Source organism: Chelonia mydas, chromosome 2, assembly GCF_015237465.2.
Source record: "Chelonia mydas isolate rCheMyd1 chromosome 2, rCheMyd1.pri.v2, whole genome shotgun sequence".
Taxonomy (NCBI): Eukaryota; Metazoa; Chordata; order Testudines; family Cheloniidae; genus Chelonia; species Chelonia mydas.
The window spans coordinates 136,372,922-136,396,446 of NC_057850.1; the positions used below are offsets into that span (position 1 = coordinate 136,372,922).

General features: G+C 42.0%; 1 protein-coding gene across 13 annotated transcripts in view; it reads left to right on the top strand.

The window, feature by feature from the left end:
- CTNND2 (catenin delta 2) overlaps positions 1 to 23,525 on the top strand; it is a 1,164,839-nt gene that overhangs the window by 874,338 nt on the left and 266,976 nt on the right. For all 13 annotated transcript variants that reach the window (XM_037893329.2, XM_037893327.2, XM_037893326.2 and 10 more), the window contains one exon: positions 6,605 to 6,737. In XM_037893329.2, coding sequence (XP_037749257.1) covers positions 6,605 to 6,737 — 133 coding nt within the window. The remainder of the gene's footprint in view (positions 1 to 6,604; positions 6,738 to 23,525) is intronic.

Genomic DNA, 23,525 nt, shown 5'->3' on the forward strand with positions numbered 1-23,525 from the left:
AGCAAAAAACTTTGACTATCAGCTATACGAGTAGAACAACATATTGACCTAGGTCTCAGCTGCAGTCAGGGAGCACTTGGCATAAATCAAGAAAAGAAGAAGTGCTGAAGGTACCATAAGCTACCCGTGTTCTCACCTATGATCTTGGGCATCACCTGTGCTGCTGCAGTCTATGTAAAAACTGTGACTGAGAATTTCAAAGCCATTTAAGGAAGTCAAGTACCAACTCACATTGAAGTGTAATGAGAATTCACTCTCTGATTAATCCTTCTCTTGTCTGTTCACATTCACATGACTTTAATTTGCTATAGTAGGTAGGCTTGTATCATAATAATCAATGGTGTCACCTGGCAGTAGTTTAAATAAAGAAAATGTGCATTTCCTAACTGATATGATTACAAAGATCAAAGTTTTCTTGAATTTTTAATGGCTTGTGTAATGATGTGAGGAATTTGATTGTACAACATAAGAATTCTTGTTGATATTAAAACAAATCAGTGACCCATTTGAGATCACCTCAATTTTGCACTGGGACATCAAAATGTAGTAATGTTTTCCAGAGAATGACAACACTATAACAAGAAAAGGAGTACTTGTGGCACCTTAGAGACTAACACATTTATTTGAGCATAAGCTTTCGAGAGCTACAGCTCACTTCATCGGATGCATGCAGTGGCAAATACAGTGGGGAGATTTTATATACACAGAGAACATGAAACAATGGGTGTTACCATACACACTGTAACGAGAGTGATCAGGTAAGATGAGCTATTGCCAGCAGGAGAGAAAAAAAACCTTTTGTAGTGATAATCAAGGTGGGCCATTGTCAACTACTGGAAAAAGCCTTTAATAACAGAGAGAGACAAGGTGGCATTATGTTGGGGAAACACCACCAACAGGATTCATAATACAACCCATGAGCAAAAACCCACCCCAAGCAAATTGGGCCGTGTGCTTTCCTTTTGGTTCTTGAGTCCAGCAACCCAAAGTCCCAAAAGTCCAGCAACCCCAAAGTCTCTGTCCCTGGTCAGTGCAGCCCCAGAGTTCGAAAGTTTATCTGCAGAGTTTTACCTCCCAACCTGGATGGAAATGGGGGGGTTAATGGGCACCTTACCTGGTCTGAAGCCGACTGCCCCACCTCTCCATGGGGCTCTACTGTGCTCCACCAGCTGTCCCATGAATCGCTCTGCTCTGCCCTGCCAACCACTCCGCCAGCCGTCCTGCGAGCCGCTCCACAATATATCGTCAGCCCCCTCCCCCCACTACTTAACACAACACTCAGTGATTTCACCTCTCAGTAATTTTAGCTCTTCAGTGATTTCAGCTTGTAGAAGGGGAGCATCAGTGCTAGTGCACCATTGGCCCAAAGTGAATTCAGCTAAGCAGCCTGCAACTAGACTCCTAGTAGAATCAAAACTAGCTCTGATATTCCACAGTGGAGAGAGGAGAAGGTGCAATTAGCATGTAAGGCCCTTACTAGAGGCCCATACCACCACATATTAATACCTATCCCCAACCTCTCTCTATGCACTGGGTTGTGGAACCCATGACCCTTGCCTAGCAAGTGCTGCTTAGTTGATGGTGAGTCCCTCCATCATAACAAAAGGCAAAATACAGTTCCACTGTCCTTGATTCATATAATCAGGATAATAACAGTTTATTCTTCCTGCCCCAATAACAAAGAAACTGGGGCTCCTACAGCAGCCAAAGTGACCATCTAGGCAGGTTGGGTGTGCCTATGCAAATGAGATCAGCCCCCAAAGTTCTTTTCCACAACCCACCACAACTTGCCACCAGATTTCAGGGTAGGGCTCATCCCTGACTCTGCTTACATATAATAATACCGTTTCTGCCCTTTCTTGCTATGAAGTGAGGATAGCGAGGTGCCTGTTTAACAGTTTGATATCCCGCTGTGTCAGTCTTGTGCTGAAGCAGGGTAGTATATCTTTGCTAGATCAGGAGAATAACTACTGATTCTTTACCAGAAAGATTTTCAGACATTCATACTGATTCTTATTTAACTTACCTTATTCTTTTCCCTGGCAACAAAATATTCTGGAAGGTGTATTTGGTCCACTGCGGTTAATGGAGTTACACCTGATTTACATCTGTGTAAGTGATGTCAGAATCTGTGGTTGTAGTACCTGTTAGCGTATAATGCCATCCCTGTTCAGCTGTGATTTGTTCATGGATTTGTGCTACCTGCTTGCCAAATAGAAATTGAATATGTAACCAAAATCACTTTTCATCTCCTTTTGCATACATTGCCATAGTCAGAGGCCACATACTGCATCATTCTTTGGCTGTAATATTTGCTATGGCATCCATCTCTCATTGCAGAAATGAAGCTCTTGTTTAAAAAAAAAAAAGGGAAGGGGGGCAGATCTTCAGTCAGTGTAAATTGATGTAGCTCCACCGAAACCAGTGCAGACACATCAACTTACACCATGGTTGCAAAAGAAACTTTCCAAACACAAAGTGAGTTTAAATCAGTCTTCCAACATCATGAAACATGCTCTTGTGTCAACTTTGAAATGTTATGTTGTATATTTGAAGGTCAACATTGTTAACCATTTCACTGCTGATCATTTAATAGACTCATAGATGTTAAGGTCAGAAGGGACCATCATGATCATCTGCACATATTCTGATCTCCTGCACATTGCTAACCCTATGCAGGCCACAGAACATCACTCACCCACTCCTGAAATAGACCCCCTAGCCTCTGACTGAGTTACTGAAGTCCTCAAATCATGGTTTAAAAACTTCAAGTTACAGAAAATCACTGTTTACACTAGTTTAAACCTGCAAGTGGCCTGGGCCCCATGCTGCAGAAGAAGGTGAAACCTCTCCAGGGTCTCAGCCAATCTGACCTGGGCAAAAATTCCTTCCCAACCCCAAATACGATGATCAGTAGACCCTGAGCATGTGGGCCGCTACTGTGCTATCTCACAAACCCAAACTGCTTCCAACAGCTTTTCAGCTGCCTGAAGTCCCAGTTGTCCCTTGAAGAACTGCCAAAACTTCCAGCTTTCCCCTGATAGTTCTATAATACACTTATGCATTTTCAATGCAAATACTGCAACACATTGAACATTAAAAATTTAGAGGCAGCAAAAAATAAATTGAATTTAATAAAAAATTAAATCAGTGGCTATATTGTAGTGATTGTGCTATTCATGTTCATATTTAATTCAATAAAAAAACATCAGTTTTGAACCCTTTCTCAAGCTGCCACAGAATCTCCACTTTGCTGGTTTGGAGAACTGCAGAATTTAAGTCAGACTTGCTATAGAATTGTTATGCTGTCTGGAGTGTCTCAAAATTCTGAGTGCCAATCTCAGGTCAGACTTTCAGAAAATAGGGCAGACATCCCACACTGGTGGTATATTCTATAATTAGATTTCACCAAGCTTGTGTTCCCGACAACCGGAACTTTTGTGATAAAAAATTATATAAACCAAAAATCATACTACATCAGGTTACTCCGAATCCCAAGGGAGCAGTCACTTACCCCAGATCAATTGGTACTCGGGATCTTACACCAGAAACAACACTGGTAACCAATTCTCTAGTAAACTATCTAAAGATTTATTAGCTAAGAAAAATAAATGAGACATCAAAGGAGGTAAAATACATTAACAGGTCAATCAAAGTTTGTAAATCCAAATGATAGCAGAGATGTAATAATCTGCCAGTCTACAAAAGTATTTCAGGGTTACACAGAATAATTCTGGGGATATCTGCCTTCTTGTTTAGTTATTCCACCCTGTTAGAATCCAAACAGTCCAGAAATGCTGGTTCATTCCATGAATCCATATGTATAGCTTTTTCCACACAGAAAGCAATCTGATAAGTGTCTTTACTCCTCCATGAACCCTTGCTTTGAAACTAGCATTTCCTGTTACAGCCATTAAGTCCTTCATTAGCATTTCCTAGGTTCCATTCATGTTTGATGAGTTTAGTCACAGGGGTATACACAATGTAAAAGGAAAAGTAAGAGCAAACAACAATCCTTCTTTAGTTTCCATGAAGTTTTAACACCTAAGATCTTACATTAACACACCTTGGATCAGGGATTATTTAATTACAGGGTATACATAACGTAGAAGTAATGTAATAGCAAACTACAGGAGATAGACAAAAACAACACAATCAACAGCTCCTTTGATCGCTATTAGCATATGAGTGACTTAGTTTGAACCCACACTAACACTTAACACTGCTTTGATATTCACATACAAGTGACAGAGTAGCAGCCCTGTTAGTCTGTATCCGTAAAAAGAAAAGGAGTACTTGTGGCACCTTAGAGACTAACAAATTTATTAGAGCATAAGCTTTTGTGAGCTACAGTTCACTTCATCGGATGCATACAGTGGAAATATAGCTCCCCACTATATTTTCCACTGTGTGCATCCAATGACGTGAGCTGTAGCTCACGAAAGCTTATGCTCAAATAAATGTGTTAGTCTCTAAGGTGCCACAAATACTCCTTTTCTTTTTACATAGAAGTGAATTGTCCTAAGACTCTAGCATTCCCTGGCACTTGGCCTGTCAGTGTCATAGGAGCACACAAGGTCTTGGATAGGCTTCAGAGTGGTAGACGTGTTAGTCTGTGTCAGCAAAAACAACAAGGAGTACTTGTGGCACCTTAGAGACTAACAAATTTATTTGGGCATAAACTTTCTTGGGCTAACACCCACTTCATCAGATATTTCCACTCCATGCATCTGATGAAGTGGGTTTTAGCCCATGAAAGCTTATCCCCAAATAAATGTGTTAGTCTCTAAGGTCTTGGATAGTTCCTCACAGTCTAAATCCACCCTGGAACAGCCACCATATGATTTGTTGTTGTGTCCTTATGTTTTCTCTCTAATAAACAGTTCATGTAAAATTTATCACTTACATCAAACACAGCTTATTTAGTCTGAACTGATAAAGCACAGAATTCTGAATATATTTATTTTGTGTCATATATTTATCATCCTGGCTCTTTGTAAGGATGCGACGTACAATGATACTTCTCGGGCTGACTGACAGAAAATGGTATGTGAGATGGAATAGTAGAGAGATAAAAGAAAAGACAAATAGGTGATGCTAGAATTTCAACAAAGACTACTTGTTCTTGCAGGATCAATCTTGTTTTGTAGTATGCATTGTTATTGCTTCAGTTCATTTTGGGGAACTTGTACTGTAAGTGTGAGCTGTCTGATTTTGCTAAAGACAGGCTGCAGGTATACTGAAAGTTTTACTCAAACTGAGCGAATTCACCCAACATGGTATGGTAGGTCTCAGTTCAGCAGAGTCACTATGATTTAGGAAGAAGGAAGTGAATGGTATGTGTCTCTGAATCCTTTATACAAGGTAGAACTTGGCACTGGTCCTCGTAGGTCAGGGCAGATGGACTGTTTGGCAGCAAACCAAGTGAGGAGCAGTGGTTCCAGATAATGGGTGTCCAGTAATCCCAAGCCTCAGTGGCTGGAGTGGCTACAACAAAGGGCCTATGCAACTTCTCTACACGCTGTGTCCTGATCAGAGGGCAGATATGGTTTTCTCAACCTTTGCACCATTCCCTCGCACTAAGCCCATTTTACTCGGGCTCTGTGCCAGTATTGTGTGAATTTCAGCTTGAAAGCCATGTTCTACTGTCAGATTTCACATGCACAAATCCTGCTAAAGTCAGTGGAAAATGTGGGTGTTTATATGAGGGAAAAATTCAGCCCTAAGAATTAAAGGCATGTGAGATTTCTTCATTTCATTCGGAGATGCTGCACATACATCTGATTCCTGAGACACAAAATCAGGGCAGTTTTCCTGGGCACTATTCCCTTGAGTGCAGAGACAAAGTTGTACCTGATTTGACATATTCATTTAGAGCCCAGTTCTGCAAGATGCTGAACATGTGCTGAGATGATCTGAAATCCTCAAATCCCATCGTCATTTGGCTCTAAGGATGCTCAGCGCCTCACAGGATCAAGACTGTACATTTGAGAGACATTTGCAGAGTTAGTTTCAATTAGGCATATATTTGCAAAGATGTAAAAGATATCAGCTGTGTGATTTTGGTGCATTAGTTTTGCTTTTTAGTTTACATTGTACCTGAATACAGTGAACAAAAGACACAGTACATGGTTGTTTTCTGCATTAGATATCAATTTTGTCACATAATGATTATAGTAATTAAATGAATCTTTTCTGCAGTCAGTAATATTTAAGCCTAACATTTCCAATTTTAATTAAGTACGCATGTGTGCACATGTGTGTATAATTAGTTTTCTTTCTTCATTTCATCTTTATCAGAGTTTCCTGTAGTGCATTGGATTTAGATTATGTTAAAACTTAGAAGGGCCTTTGATGAGAGAATAAATAATTCAGATTAAACCTACAATTCTATAAAGTTGTGTTAGAATGGTAGAAGTAAAAAGGGGGGAAGTTCTATGTTCATATTCTTTCTGGCATTGAAAATAACAAAAAAAAAAAACACCCCAGGGTTTTATCTATACATTTCTAACTGTATTGGTGGGTGAATTATTGCCACATTTAATACATGTATTCACTGTTGTCAGGTTCTTTGCTGAGGATACTCTTGTTTCTTTGTGTACAGAGAGTTTGGATGGAGAGATCCAGAACTTCCTGAAGTTATACAGATGTTACAGCATCAGTTCCCTTCAGTACAGTCCAATGCTGCAGCCTACTTGCAGCATCTCTGTTTTGGAGACAATAAAATAAAAGCAGAGGTAAGACACTTTGAGATTTTCTTTTAAAATGGCTTTGTCTGCTAATTACCACCAGAAATTTTGTATAATTTGAAAAAGAACGTCAAGAGAAATCATGTATATATGCATATAACCTGTATATTCAAGCTTTTAAATAATCACTACCATTACAGAAGGTGAGTTGCATAAAATTTTATTGAATCAGCCCCTTGGATGATTCATTTGTTTGGATTTGATTATTTTAAATTGAATGTGAGGTATTCAAATGTTGTGGCAGCCTAGGTGTCCAATAAGCAAGTAATGGCATGATCTGGCTTCCATAGAAGTTATAGGAATTTTGCTTTTGATTTAAATAGAAACAAGATTGGGACCTAAATAAAAGAAAAAGCTGAAATACATAAATAAATGTGTAACGTGTGCTACATTCCAAATAGAAACAAGAACACAAAACATGGGGCAGTAAAAAGGGTTCTGAGCCCAAACTCTGTTTTCATTTATACTAGTATAAATCAGGAGTAATTCCATTGAGTTGAATCAGAGATTTGCCCGAACAAGAACTTCAAGATTTGGCCCAAGATTTTTAGCCTGCAAAAACCAAGCTTATTATTTCATTATTTCACCCAATTTTTAGGAAATAATTCTAACAAAAATAAAAAATAAAAAGCAGATGGCTCAGTACAATTTCTATCTAAAACTTCACAAAAACCATAGGCCCAGATCCTCAGCCCTCGCTGGCCCGCACTTGGCATTGGTGGGGGAGAGAGACCTCTGTGCTCCCTTGATCTCAGTGGCTGCTGGTAGCCAGCTCAGCTCCTGCCGGAAATTTAAAACAGCCACAGAGGTGCTCTAAAATTATCCCAGTGCAGTACACTCCAAACACTCCTCCCTCCACCATACTCAACAGAAGAGCCCCCTATATGAGCTGTACTCCACCCTGGGATTCCTCCATACATATGGAATTCCCAGATGGGAAAGCTTTTTCAGAACAGCCTAAAAAGATTGCATTGGTCCAAGGAACTGTTCCGTGATTTTCTGAGATTCAAACATAAATTATAGGAGAGTTAAAATAAAATATTTTTCTCTGTCTGAAAAGAGGTCATAACTGCTATAAGCCTAGATGTACCCCCCTCCCACACCCTTCTTACCCTTTTCTCTTATTCCATCTCCGCTGCTCAGTCTTTCATTAAAAGGATTGATTCATCTCTTCAGGTTTCCCAGGAAGACAGTTACATGATTATAGCAATTTATTCATTGTACAACCACTGCTTCCTCCTGTTAGCCATGGATGGGGAGCCCTTGGGCAGCTGTCCAACTGAAGGGAAGAAAGTTGTTTGTTTTGTTGCCAACTGTGTATGGAAAATCCCTTAAGAGATAGGCTGTTGTAGGTCTGACCTGTCTGATTAGGACATCAATCTTTGACTATAGTTTAAGCTTTCAGAGTAATGAGCTTGTTGTTCTTTGTATATTTTGTGTGTACTGATAAAGTATAAAGTACCACAGTGCTCAGCACCACTCTTATATTTTGCTGCCAAAAAAGGATAACAAATAAAATAAGAGATTTTGCTCGTGATGGTGATGTGTTTTTCCCTTTATTGGTTCTTCCCGAGGCCCTTGATAGACTTCTACCTCTGCAACAAGCAAGATGCATTTGAGGGCAAGACAAATCATTTTTTAAAAACAGTGCTCATGAGAATATGCTTTCAAACTGCTGCTGGTGGTGCTATAGATCTTGCTAACAAACAGTGGAATCTGTCTCCTTTTCTTTTGCTTTATGAAGAGTTTTTAACCTAAAGTATGCAAAGTGAGCAAGCTCCTTACTAATGATAATATGTATAAGTACCAGAAAACTCTTATTTATAGCACTCTGATTCCCTTGAATGAAATGTGCTTTATGGGCATGTCTACAGTGCAGCTGGGAGAGAGCCTCCCAACCTGGCTAGACAGACTCATGCTAACAGGGCTCAAGCTAGCACACTAAAAATAACAGTGTGGACTCATAGACTCATACACTTAGGCTGCAGCTCAGGCTGTCAACCCTACCTGAATCCCTGCGCTTGAGAACCCGAACTCCAGCACAAGCCCCGCTGTTCACGCTGCTGTTTTTAGTGCACTGGTGCCCATATTTAGTGCAACTATAGTGCCCATCTTTTAAAAAGGGAAGAAGGAGAACCCGAGGAACTACAGACCGGTCAGCCTTATGGAGCAGGTCCTCAAGGAAACCATTTTGAAGCACTTGGAAGAGAAGAAGGTCATCAGGAACAGTCCACATGGATTCAGCGGGGCAAGTCATGCCTGACCAAACTGATTGCCTTCTATGATGAGATAACTGGCTCTGTGAATATGGGGAAAGTGGTGGATGTGATATATCTTGACTTTAGCAAAGCTTTTGATACGGTCTCCCACAGTATTCTTGCCAGCAAGTTTAAAAAGTATGATTGGATAAATGGACTATAAGGTGGATAGAAAGCTGGCTAGATTGTTGGTCTCAATGGGAGTGATCAACGGCTCGATGTCTTGTTGGCAGCCGGTATCAAGTGGAGTGCCCAAGGGTTGGTCCTGGGGCCAGTTTTGTTCAACATTTTTATTAATGATCTGGATGATGGGATATGCTGGAGAGTAGGGATAGGGTCCAGAGTGACCTAGACAAATTGGAGGATTGGGCCAAAAGAAATCTGATGAGATTCAACAAGGACAAGTGCAGAATCCTGCACGTATGAAGGAAGAATCCCATGCACCGCTACAGGCTGGGGACCGACTGGCTAAGCAGCAGTTCTGCAGAAAAGGACCTGGGGAATACAGTGGACGAGAAGCTGGATATGAATCAGCAGTGTGCCCTTGTTGCCAAGAAGGCTAACCGAATATTGGGCTGCATTTGTAGGAGCATTGCCAGCAGATCGAGGGAAGTGATTATTCCCCTCTATTCGCCACTGGTGAGGCCACATCTGGAGTATTGCGTCCAGTTTTGGGCCCCCCACTACAGAAAGGCTGTGGACAAATTGGAGAGAGTCCAGCGGAGTGCAACGAAATTGATTAGGGGGCTGGGGCTCATGACTTATGAGGAGAGGCTGAGGGGACTGGGCTTATTTAGTCTGCAGAAGAGAAGAGTGAGAGGGGATTTGATAGCAGCCTTCAGCTACCTGAAGGGGGATTCCAAAGAGGATGGAGCTTGGCTGTTCTCGGTGGTGGTATATGATGGAACAAGAGCAATGGTCTCAAGTTGCAGTGGGGGAGGTCTAGGTTGGATATTAGGAAACATTATTTCACTAGGAGGCTGGTGAAGCACTGGAATGGGTTACCTAGGGAGGTGGTGGAATCTCCATCCTTAGAGGTTTTTAAGGCCTGGCTTGACAAAGCCCTGGCTGGGATGATTTAGTTGGTGCTGGTCCTGCTTTGAGCAGGGGGTTGGACTAGATGACCTCCTGAGGTCTCTTCCAAGCCTAATCTTCTATGATTCTATGATTCTAAGGCTGTCTGGGTTGAGAGACTTGTTCCCAGCTGCAGTGTGGACATATCCTGCAAGGTCCTGATTCAGCAAAGCACCTAAGCACAAGCTATGTGTGTGTTTTAGGCTCAAGACTTTGCCCAAATGGGGATGGGATTACTCTGATGCTTAGAATTAAGTATGTGCTTAAATACTTTGCTGAATCAGGGTTTTATAGATCACCGGAAGGAACTCAAAAAGAAAAAGAGTACTTGTGGCACCTTAGAGACTAACAAATTTATTTGAGCATAAGCTTTTGTGAGCTACAGCTCACTTCATCGGATGCATGCAGTGGAAAATACAGTGGGGAGATTTATATACACAGAGAACATGAAACAATGGGTGTTACCATGCACACTGTAACAAGAATGACCAGTAAGGTGCGCTATTACCAGCAGGAGAGCGGGGTGGGAGGGAAACTTTTGTAGTGATAATCGAGGTGGGCTATTTCCAGCAGTTGACAAGAACGTGTGAGGAACAGTGGAGAGGTGGGGGGGAATAGTTTTACTTTGTGTAATGACCCATCCACTCCCAGTCTTTATTCAAGCCTAAGTTAATTGCCCCTTTTAGGTCTGTAATCGAGTCCCCAAAGAGATTGAAGTGTTCTCTGACTGGTTTTTTAATGTTATAATTCTTGACATCTGATGTGTGACCATTTATTCTTTTACATAGAGACTGTCCAGTTTGGCCAATGTACATGGCAGAGGGGCATTTCTGGCACATGATGGCATATATCACTTTGGTAGATGTCCAGGTGAACGAGCCTCTGATAGTGTGGCTGATGTGATTAGGCCCTATGATGGTGTCCCCTGAATAGATATGTGGACACAGTTGGCAACGGGCTTTGTTGCAAGGATAGGTTCGTGGGTTAGTGGTTTTGTTGTGTGGTGTGTGGTTGCTGGTGAGTATTTGCTTCAGGTTGGGGGACTGTCAGTAAGCAAGGACTGGCCTGTCTCCCAAGATCTGTGAGAGTGATGGGTCGTCCTGCAGGATAGGTTGTACATCCTTCATGGTGCGTTGGGGAGGTTTTAGTTGGGGGCTGAAGGTGATGGCTAGTGGCATTCTGTTATTTTCTTTGTTGGGCCTGTCTTGTAGTAGGTAACTTCTGGGTACTCTTCTGGCTCTGTCAATCTGTTTCTGTTGAAGGAACTCAAAGTGCTATAAATAAAACTATATATTACTTCAGATCTCAGGCTCCAATTTCGCAAGTTTCCTAATCATGTGCCTATCTATAAGATAATGAGTAGTCCCACTCACTTATTTGGGATTAATCATGTGCTTACAGTTAGGGTATGTCTACATTTACAACACTACAGTGGCACAGTTGCAGTGTTGCAGTCATCAGCATTGGTAATCCTCCTCCCCACGAGGCTGTAGATAGGTCAACTGAAGAATTCTTGCAACAACCTAGTGCTGTCTACATGTGGACTTAGGTCTGCTTAACTTTGCCACTCCGGGGTGTGGATTTTTCACAGCCCTGCATGATGTAGTTATGCCAACCTAATTTTCTAGTGTAGACCGGGCTTTAGGTGTGCATATAAGTAGCTTGCTGAATCTGGACCTAAGCAAGGGTACCTGCGAACAGAATTGGACTCATTCATCCTCTCCAGATATAATGCATTTGTATTTTTCAGATGATTATAGAACTTGTTTTCCCTGTCTAAATGTCTTGCCTGTTGAATTAGCCAGGATTAACATTAGACTCGCTCATCAATAAGATTAGCTGCATGGTTCTGTACAGTTACAAAGAAATGGAAAGGTTTCAGTGGAGTGTACAGGAGAGAGAAGGGCACAGCCAGGCACACCCAGAAAATTATTTTCACTCTACAACTTGCAACATCTTTGGAATTAATGGTTTAAGTCTTTGGATCCCCAAATATAATGCAAGAAATCCAAATTCAACACAAATCCAAATCCATTGAAAAGGAGAAAATTACTACTCTACTTTATTAAATAAATAGGTTTAAAGAGGTACAAACGGCTTGTGTTGCAGTAGCAAGAAGATGGCCCAGATGGTGTTTGGGGATTTTGAGAAGGGAGTGGGTTAGGGAAAATATGAATGAAGGAGGTGATATTTATGACTCCTGGTAGACTACATGGAGAAGGTGAACCCATAAAGGCTTACTGATTCATTTGTAAGGTTTGTTATTATTTTTAATGTGTATGTCCCCAGAGCATTGTATGGGCATATCTAAAACAAAAAAATGAATCCAAAGAATGAGTGGATGTAATTCTATGGCCTGTGCTATGCAGGAGGCCAGACTTAGATTATCATAATGGCCCCTTTGACCTTAAAATCTGTCTATGAAATAATGTTTCAGCTCTTGGTGTCATCTTCAGAGCCAGAGTGAAACAAGACTGGAAAATGCACAGAATCTCTCTTGCAGAGTTTGCTAAGCCTGTGGTGTTATACAACCTGCTGCCACATTGCAGTTACAAGAGAGATGCTTTAGGGTACTCATTCAAAAACTTGTTATGACCATTTGAATTTAGATAGCATCTGGATTGGAGTATAATTTATACCATATTTTCCATCTAAAAGAGACAGTTTTATTAATAATCATTCATCCTAGCCCAACCACCCCTTCACAGTGTCTGCTTTGTACTTTAGACGGTTATAAGATCTTTGGTCCCCAGCCATGTGTGAGTTCAATGAGACTACTCACATGCATCAAGTTAATTCCAGCTGCTTGTGGGATAAGGGCCCTTTATGTTTTATTCTAGAAAGACAGTGTCCACTTAAAAACTAGTCAGTTAAAAAAAATAATAATTGCAGGTACTACACTTGTTCTTAAGACTCCAGCCAATATTTGTGGTTTTACAATTATGGTTTCCTTTTTTATACAAAGAATATTTCTCTCCCCAGTTGCTGTGTGAAAAAACACAAAAAAACAGGAGAAATGTATTGACTGTGCAAAGGAAAACATTGAACCGGCTATATTAGAAATGTCAAATGAATACAGTAAACAAAACTGGGAAAAAATAAAATATTTTTCTCTAATCTTTTTCAGTTACAGTAACCTAGGGTTTTACTTGTAACCATAGTAAATAAAAATGGCTTTCATACAAAAGTGTAATTTTAAGTTGATAGAGTCCCTTTAAATAAAACTGTATTTTTTCATGAATCCAAAGTCCTTATCGTTCTTTTTGTCAAGAACAAGAAAAAGGCTTAAGCTTTGAATACCTGCCTCTCTAACTTGGTAACTATTATCTTATCCAGAGGTATCTGCAGATGCCCTTGTCCTGTCCGCTAAAAGGACATTCTGCAAAGAGGATTACTGTTTCATGGGAGGAAGCCTCAGGGGGTTGCATAGGTGTCAAAAGCCATTTGTGCATTCACAGAGCACTCATGTCTATTGCTTTTGTATTTTTAGGGTAGGGTTTTCATTTTTTCCCTTCCAACTTTCATAAGGGTATATAAATATTGGAGTGAGATAAATAATTGTGAATTTTATATAGAAGAAAATGGTGTTACTGTTTTCATTTCTCTTCTTTGCAACATTTTAAAAAATTAAAATCAAGGCTTGGGGTTTTTTTTAACGCATGATTAGTTGAATGCTTCCATTTCTGAAGATGCAGCTTTTACCCAAAGGTTCCCTCAAATTGCACTTTTGCAAAGGTGCCTCTCTCCTCTAATAGAACAAGGAGGAGACTAACACAGTTACCCCTCTGATACTCTCTCCTCTAATAGCTGAGTCTCTTTAACTATGGCTGACAGTGGGTCATATAAAGAGTTCATTAACTCTTTGGTCAGTGGTGCTTCTTCTAGTCCTCTGCTCCTGTCCTAACTCTTTAGATTATCTCAGAATCACCAGAGGAGAATTGGGGGAGCCTCGTTTATGTGACTGTGACTGACAGATGGATTTTCTTTCCTAGTGGGTGGTGATCAACCCCCAGTGTGAAGTCTCACCTGGATTGGTGAGGACAGAACATACAGAAAAAATACAAATGCATCTCTAATAGAATCTGCATCCCAGAATACTTCAGAGAGTTAAATGAGACAATTATAAATGTTCATTGATAAATAGTGGCTGTGGAGAGCGCAATTAAGAGGCAAAGGCAAGGGAGAAAAGATATGTTTTCAGCTGAGATTTGAAAACGAATGGAGAGTTGATGAGGCAGAAAGACACAGGAAGACTCTTCCAGATGGCAATTGCTGCTGAGGAGAAGGCTCTCACACCAACAATGGTGCATTTGTGTGTAGAGACAGAGAGGAGCCGGTCCTAGACCACCAGAGAGAAGAAGCCGGGGAGGTAGAAAGAGAGGAGCATTTTAAAGTAGTCAGCAGAGAACTTTTTTTTAAAAGAGCACTTTCTATGAAACACAGGATTCATTCTTCTAAAGCAATTTCTCTTGCTTTAAAGACATCTAACTGCTTTGTATGAGGTCACCATATAAAGGGATTGAACTGTGCAGTTTCACACACCAACACCATTTTGCTCTGATGGAAAATGGCAACCAGCCATCAGCTGCAAAGGTATAACAGGTCACTGAGGGTTTTGGCTCCAGTGACTCCTTTCTGTAAGCTGGGAAATTAATTTCAGCTATCAAAGCTATAACAGCTATAACACTTAGTGCTTGAAGATTTCATACCAGCATTTGTGCAAGGATGTGAAATAAAGGGGTAGTGACTATTGAACTCACCTTCTTATTGCCTTTCCTTCTGTCCTTAATAAACACTGCTGGAGCTAACGACCTCCTTTTTATCTAGGAGGGCATATGTATTTGCACTCTTACAGCACACTATCTTAGAAATAAAGCAGCAGTACTGATTTTATTTTATGACAATGCAATACTGAATAAAGAGAGCATGAATATATGTTGGATGCATTTATTTCCCCACATCCCATTATTCCCCAAATTAATGATTTTGCCTTAAATCTTTATTTAGAGGTTTTCCTGCAGCTTTCTTTTATCTGTCCTTTAAAATTACTTCATAACATTGTCTATGTTTTTTCTCTGTCTTGTAGTGTGCACTGACTATATTTCATTAACTTCTTCGTTTCTAAGGGTATATGTACAATGCATAGCAAACCCAGGCTCTTACCCAGATTTGAGCCTTAGTCCCTCCTACTGTCCTTACAGAAAAACCTCTGACCTGAGTTTGAAGGTGCTTTAGGTCTAGACTAGCTTGCTCAGCTGGGAGTCTGGGTCAGAATCCAGAATCCTCTTTAAGTAGGACTGAAACCTGCCCACTTTGCAGTGTGGACACAATCTAAACCACTTGAGTGCTGACAGTCTTAAGGTATGTCTACACTACGAAATTAGGTCGAATGTATAGAAGTCAGTTTTTTAGAAATCGTTTTTATATAGTCAATTGTGTGTGTCCCCTCACAAAATGCTCTAAGTGCATTCAGTGCATTAACTCAGCAGAGTGCTTCCTCAGTACTGAGGCTAGTGTTGACTTCCGGAGCGTTGCAATGTGGGTAGTTATCCCACAGTTCCCGCAGTCTCCGTCGCCCATTGGAATTCTGGGCTGAGATCCCAATGCCTAATGGGACAAAAACATTGTCACGGGTGGTTCTGGGTACATGTCGTCAGCCCCGCCCCCCCCCCCGTGAAAGCAATGGCAGACAATCGTTTCATGCCTTTTTTCCTGAGTTACCTGTGCAGACGCCATACCACGGCAAGCACGGAGCCAGCTCAGCTCACTGTCACCGTACATCTCCTGGGTGCTGGCAGACGCTGTACTGCGTTGCTACACAGCAGCAGCTTGTTGCCTTTTGGCAGCAGACGGTGCAATAGGCCTGATAACCATCGTCATTATGTCCGAGGTGCTCTTGGCCACCTCAGTATGGTCAGTCAGGAGCGCCTGGGCAGACATGGGTGCAGGGACTAAAATTGGAGTGACTTGACCAGGTCACTCTCTTTAGTCCTTCCGGCAGTCGTATTGCACCGTCTTCTGGCGAGCAGCCAGGAGATGAGGATGGCTAGCAGACTTATTGCACCGTCTGCTGCCAGCCAAAGATGTAAAAGATAGATGGAGTGAATCAAAACAAGAAATAGACCAGATTTGTTTTGTATTCATTTGCTCCCCCTCCTTCCCTCCGTGAAATCAACAGCCGGCAATTGTTTCAGTGAGGTCTGTCAGGGGCACCTTGAAAAGTTTAATAAAGATTCAGTCCCGCCTGGAATACCAGGGGGAGGGATAGCTCAGTGGGTTAAGTATTAGCCTGCTAAACCCAGGGTTTTGAGTTCAATCCTTGAGGGGGTCATTCTGTGTGACAGTTGTTTTTGTTTCTCCTTGATGTAAAGCCACCCCCTTTGTTGATTTTAATTCCCTGTAAGCCAACCCTATAAGCCATGTCGTCAGTCGCCCCTCCCTCCGTCAGAGCAACGGCAGACAGTCATTCCGCGCCTTTTTTCCATGCAGACGCCATACCACGGCAAGCATGGAGGCTGCTCAGATCACTTTCGCAATTAGGAGCACATTAAACACCACGCGCATTATCCAGCAGTGTATGCAGCACCAGAACCTGGCAAAGAGAAACTGGGCGAGTAGGCGACGTCAGCGTGGTAACGAGAGTGATGAGGACATGGACACAAGACTTCTCTCAAAGCATGGGCCCTGGCAATGTGGGCATCATGGTGCTAATGGGGCAGGTTCATGCCGTGGAACGCCGATTCTGGGCCTGGGAAACAAGCACAGACTGGTGGGACCGCATAGTGTTGCAGGTCTGGGACGATTCCCAGTGGCTGAGAAACTTTTGCAAGCATAAGGTCACTTTCATGGAACTTTGTGACTTGCTTTCCCCTGCCCTGAAGTGCATGAATACCAAGATGAGAGCAGCCCTCACAGTTGAGAAGCAAGTGGCAATAGCCCTGTGGAAGCTTGCAACGCCAGACAGCTACCAGTCAGTCAGGAATCAATTTGGAGTCGACAAATCTACTGTGGGAGCTGCTGTGATGCAAGTAGCCAACGCAATCAAAGATCTGCTGATATCAAGGGTAGGGACCCTGGGAAATGTGCAGGTCATAGTGGATGGCTTTGCTGCAATGGGATTCCCTAACTGTGGTGGGGCCATAGACGGAACCCATATCCCTATCTTGGTACCGGAGCACCAAGACGGCGAGTACATAAACCGCAAGGGGTACTTTTCACTCATGCTGCAAGCACTGGTGGATCACAAGGGACGTTTCACCAACATCAGCGTAGGATGGCCGGGAAAAGGACATGACACTCTCATCTTCAGGAACTCTGGTGTGTTTCAAAAGCTGCAGGAAGGGACTTTCTTCCCAGACCAGAAAATAACCGTTGGGGATGTTGAAATGCCTATAGTTATCCTTGGGGACCCAGCCTACCCCTTAATGCCATGGCTCATGAAGCCATACACAGGCAGCCTGGACAGTAGTCAGGAGCTGTTCAACTACAGGCTGAGCAAGTGCAGAATGGTGGTAGAATGTGCCTTTGAACATTTAAAAGTGTGCTGGCACAGTTTACTGACTCGGTTAGACCTCAGCAAAACTAATATTCCCGCTGTTATTACTGGTTGCTGTGCACTCCACAATATCTGTGAGAGTAAGGGGGAGATGTTTATGGCGGGGTGGGAGGTTGAGGCAAATCACCTGGCCTCTGGTTACGCGCAGCCAGACACCAGGGTGGTTAGACGAGCACAGGAGGGCGCGGTGCACATCAGAGAAGCTTTGAAAACCAGTTTCATGACTGGCCAGGCTACGGTGTGAAACTTCTGTTTGTTTCTCCTTGATGAAACCCCCTGCCCCTTGGTTCACTCTACTTCCCTGAAAGCTAATCACCCTCTCCTCCCCCCTTCGATCACCGCTTACAGAGGCAATAAAGTCATTGTTGCTTCACATTCATGCATTCTTTATTAATTCATCACACAAATCGCGGGATAACTGCCAAGGTAGCCCAGGAGGGGTGGTGGAGGAGGGAAGCACTGGGTGGGATGGTGGAGGAGGGAAGGACAAGGCCACACAGCACTTTAAAACTTTAAAACTTCTTGAATGCCAGCCTTCTCTTGCTTGGGCAATCCTCTGGGGTGGAATGGCTGTGTGGCTGGACGCCCCCGCACTGCGTTCTTGGGCATCTGGGTGAAGGGCTATGGAACTTGGGGAGGAGGGCGGTTGGTTACACAGGGACTGTAGCGGCAGTCTGTGCTCCAGCTGCCTTTCCTGCAGTTCAACCATACGCTGGAGCATATTAGTTTGATCCTCCAGCAGCCTCAGCATTGAATCCTGCCTCCTCTCATCACGCTGCTGCCATCTATCAGCTTCAGCCCTGTCTTCAGCCCGCCACTTACTCTCTTCAGCCCGCCACCTCTCCTCCTGGTCATTTTGTGCTTTCCTGCACTCTGACATTGTCTGCCTCCACACATTCATCTGTGCTCTGTCAGTGTGGGAGGACAGCATGAGGTCAGAGAACATTTCATCGCGAATGCATTTTTTTCGCCTTCTAATCTTCGCTAGCCTCTGGGAAGGAGAAGATCCTGTGATCCTTGAAACACGTGCAGCTGGTGGAGAAAAAAAAGGGACAGTGGTATTTAAAAGGACACATTTTATAGAACAATGGGTACACTCTTTCATGGTAAACCTTGCTGTTAACATTACATACATAGCACATGTGCTTTCGTTCCAAGGTCGCATTTTGCCTCCCCCCCACCATGTGGCTAACCCTTCCCGTCTCCCCGTGGCTAACAGCGGGGAAAATTTCTGTTCAGCCCAACAGGCAAACAGCCCAGCAGGAATGGGCACCTCTGAATGTCTCCTTAAAAAAAGCACCCTATTTCAACCAGGTGACCATGAATGATATCACTCTCCTGAGGATAACACAGAGAGATAAAGAACGGATGTTGTTTGAACGCCAGCAAACATACGCTGCAATGCTTTGTTCTGCAATGATTCCCGACTATGTGCTGCTGGCCTGGCGTGTTAAAGTGTCCTACCATGGTGGACAGAATAAAGCTGCCCTCCCCAGAAACCTTTTGCAAAGGCTTTGGGAGTACATCCAGGAGAGCTTTATGGAGATGTCCCTGGAGGATTTCTGCTCCATCCCCAGACACATTAACATACTTTTCCAGTAGCTGTACTGGCTGCGAATGCCAGGACAAATTAATCATTAAACATGCTTGCTTTTAAACCATGTATACTATTTAAAAAGGTACACTCACCAGAGGTCCCTTCTCCACCTGGCAGGTCTGGGAGACAGCCTTGGGTGGGTGCGGGGGATACCGGCTTCAGGTCCAGGGTGAGAAACAGTTCCTGGCTGTCGGGAAAATTGGTTTCTCTGCTTGCTTGCTGTGAGCTATCCACAACATCATCATCATCATCTTCCTCGTCCCCAAAACCTGCTTCCTTGTTGCCTCCATCTCCATTGAAGGAGTCAAAGCACCCGGTTGGGGTAGTGGTGGCTGAACCCCCTAAAATGGCATGCACCTCATCATAGAAGCAGCATGTTTGGGGCTCTGTTTGCCTCTCTGGTTTTCTGGTAGGCTTGCCTCAGCTCCTTAAGTTTCACACGGCACTGCTTCAGGTCCCTGTTATGGCCTCTGTCCTTCATGCCCTGGGAGATTTTGACAAATGTTTTGGCATTTTGAAAACTGGAACGGAGTTCTGATAGCACGGATTCCTCTCCCCATACAGCGATCAGATCCCGTACCTCCTGTTCGGTGCATGCTGGAGCGCTTTTGCGATTCTGGGACTCCATCATGGTCACCTCTGCTGATGAGCTCTGCATGGTCACCTGCAGCTTGCCACGCTAGCCAAACAGGAAATGAGATTCAAAAGTTCGCGGGCCTTTTCCTGTCTACCTGGCCAGTGCATCTGACTTGAGAGTGCTGTCCAGAGCGGTCACAATGGAGTATTCTGGGATAGCTCCCTGAGGCCAATACCGTCTAATTGCGTCCACACTACCCCAAATTCGACCCCGCAAGGTCAATTTCAATGCTCATCCCCTTGTCGGGAATGGAGTAAAGAAACTGATTTTAAGAGCCCTTTAAGTCGAAAAAAGGGCTTTGTTGTGTGGACGGGTGCAGGGTTAAATCGATTTTAATGCTGCTAAATTCAACCTCAACTCCTAGTGTAGACCAGGGCTTAGGCAGACGAGTTCTCCCACTAATTGACACAACTGACTGGGCAAGAATCCTAGGATATTTCAGCATAAAGAACCATGGGGTATATCCTCAGACACACACACCAAGTGCAGAAACAGTGAGGACACAGTTTTGCAGGCAGAGCTGTATAGTGGGGACACTCACAGCTAGAGCTGGGAGACATTTTTCAACAGACTTTTTTTTTTTTTAAACAATGCAGATTTGGCAACACCAAAACATTAAGAAAATTCATGTCAATTTCACCAAATTGTTCATTTAACAAAAATAATCAGAAAAAAATTAAAACATTTTCATTTTTCAAACAAAACATTTCAGTTTTTCAATTAGAATCAACTTTTGTTTTGAAATTTCCTTGAATTTAATTTTAGGGCTATAAAACAATAATCAAATACCATTTATTTAAATATTTTTGGATGTTTTCTACATTTTCAAATACATTGATTTCACTTACAATATGGAATATAAAGTGTACAGTGCTCATGTTATATTTATTTTAATTTCAAATATTTGCACTGTAAAAAAGAAAAGAAATAGTATTTTTCAATTCACCTAATACAAGTACTATAGTGCAATCTCTTTATCCTGAAAGTTGAACTTACAATTGTAGAATTATGTACAAAAAATAACTGCATTCAAAAATAAAACAATGTAAAATTTTAGCGCCTACAAGTCCATTCAGTCCCACTTGTTGTTCAGCCAATTGCTCAGAGAAACAAATTTGGTTACAATTTGCAGGAGATAATGCTGCCTGCTTCTTGTTTACGTCAACCGAAAGTGAGAACAGGCATTTGCATGGCACTGTTGTAGCCGGCATTGCAAGATATTTACGTGCCAGATGTGCTAAAGATTCATATGTCCTTTCATGCTTCAACCACTCTGCCAGAGGTCATGCAGCCATGCTGATGACGGGTTCTGCTCGAGAACGATACAAAACAGAGAGGACCGACGCATGTTCATTTTCATCATCTGAGTCAGATGCCACCAGCAGAAGGCTGATTTTCTTTTTTGGTGGTTCAGGTTCTGTAGTTTCCGCATCAGAGTGTTGCTCTTTTAAGATCTCTGAAAACGTGCTCCACACCTCGCCCCTCTCAGATTTTGGAAGGCACTTCTGATTCTTAAGCCTTGGGTCGAGTGCTGTAGCTATTTTTAGAAATCTCACATTGGTACCTTCTTTGGTTTTGTCAAATCTGCTGTGAAAGTGTTCTTAAAAAGAACATGTGCTGGGTCATCATCTGAGACTGCTATAATATGAAATATATGGTAGAATGCGGGTAAAACAGATGAGGATACATAAAATTCTCCCCCAAGGAGTTCAGTCAAAATTTAATTAATGCATTATTTTTTTAACGACCATCGTCAGCATAGAAGCATGTCCTCTGGAATGGTGGCTGAAGCATGAAGAGGCATACGAATATTTAGCATATCTGGCATGTAAATATATATTGTAATGACAGCTACAAAAGTTCCATGTGAATGCCTGTTCTCATTTTCAGGAGACATTGTAAATAAGAAGCAAGCAGCAGTATCTCCCGTAAATGTAAACAAACTTGTTTGTCTTAGTGATTGGCTGAACAAGAAGTAGGACTGAGTGTACCTGTAGGTGCTAAAGTTTTAGATTGTTTTGTTTTTGAGTGCAGTTATGTAACAAAAAAATCTACATTTGTAAGTTACACTTTCACGATAAAGAGATTGCACTTTGGTACTTGTGTGAGGTGAATTGAAAAATACTATTTCTTATGTTTATCATTTTTACAGTGCAAATATTTATAATAAAAAATAATAATTTAAAGTGAACACTGTGCCCTTTGTATCATATCGAACAGTGTAACCCGTAGTTATGATTGGACGGATTAGATTTTTATTGGTAAACATCATATCTCTCTGGGGGAGGGATAGCTCAGTGGTTTGAGCATTGGCCTGCTAAACCCAGGGTTGTGAGTTCAATCCTTGAGGGGGCCATTTAGGGATGTGGGGTAAAAATTGGGGATTGGTCCTCCTTTGAGCAGGGGGTTGAACTAGACTCCTGAGGTCCCTTCCAACCCTGATGTTCTGTGAATGTCATTGAACACACAGAGACTGATTAAAAAAAATTCCATTAGTAATAATCAAAATGTGCAGATAGGCAAAGTAAGAAAAATGCTGCTTAAGAACCTATTAGGGTTTTATTTAAGTATATTTACTTTGTTTATTTTTATTTGTTTTGTTTTTATTTTTATATGTGGTGTTGACAAATTTGTACTTAATGGTTTTAAAGCTTTACCTTTTAAAATCTCAATGCCTACATTAAATAATTATTGTCTGACACCACCCCGTAATTTCCTACAATCATGAAAAATTAAAAAGATAACTATTGAAAAAAAACCTGCTTTAAACAACTGTGAACATTTAAAAGTGAAAAAATCGGAAAAAAAATAAAATAGACATCAATATTATCTGTCTACATTATTTTTAAAAAATTATATTCAGCTAAGACTACCTATAGTCTATGTCAATGGTTTTCAACCTTTTTTCATTTGCAGATCCCTGAAAAATTTCAAATAGAGGTGTTTGACCTCTTTGGAAATCTTAGACATAGTCTGTGGACCCCTAGGGTCCATGGACCACAGGTTGAAAACCAGTGTTATGGTAATGACAACCTTTCACGGACCCCTTAGATATAGTCTTCAGACCCCCAGGGGTCAGCGGACTACAGATTGAGAACCACTGGTCTATGTCATCAAGGTTAATCTTTGTTGTTTTTTCTTGAAAATGTCTTATCCAAGATCATATGCAGTGTTGTTGCAGCCATATGTTGCAGCCATAACTTCTATTGGTGAGAGAGAGAAGCTTTTGAGTTTACACAGCTCTGAAGAAGAGCTCTGTGTGAGCTCGAAAGTTTGTCTCTCTCACCAACAGAATTTGGTCCAATAAAAAATATTACCTCACCCACCTTGTCTCTCTTTTATCCAAGATCATTCATTCCCTATTTCTGTTTCTCTTTTCCTACGCACTCCTTTTTATTAGTTCACATAGTTACTGTTTTCTGGGATTTGATTCTCCCTTTAAGAATAAGGATAGCAACTTTTGAAATCAATAGGTCTCAGCTCAGTGAATCCAGTCTGCCTCCTTTTGGAATCAGAGCTGACTACAGTATTTCTGCACGTGAAGAGTTTTATGTCTGCATCACAGACAAAATCAATTTGATTCAGACCTCACTAATCAGTTTCACTGTGGCAGATCTATACCCTTGGGCAGCCCCCGGTGAGTTGGACCCACTCC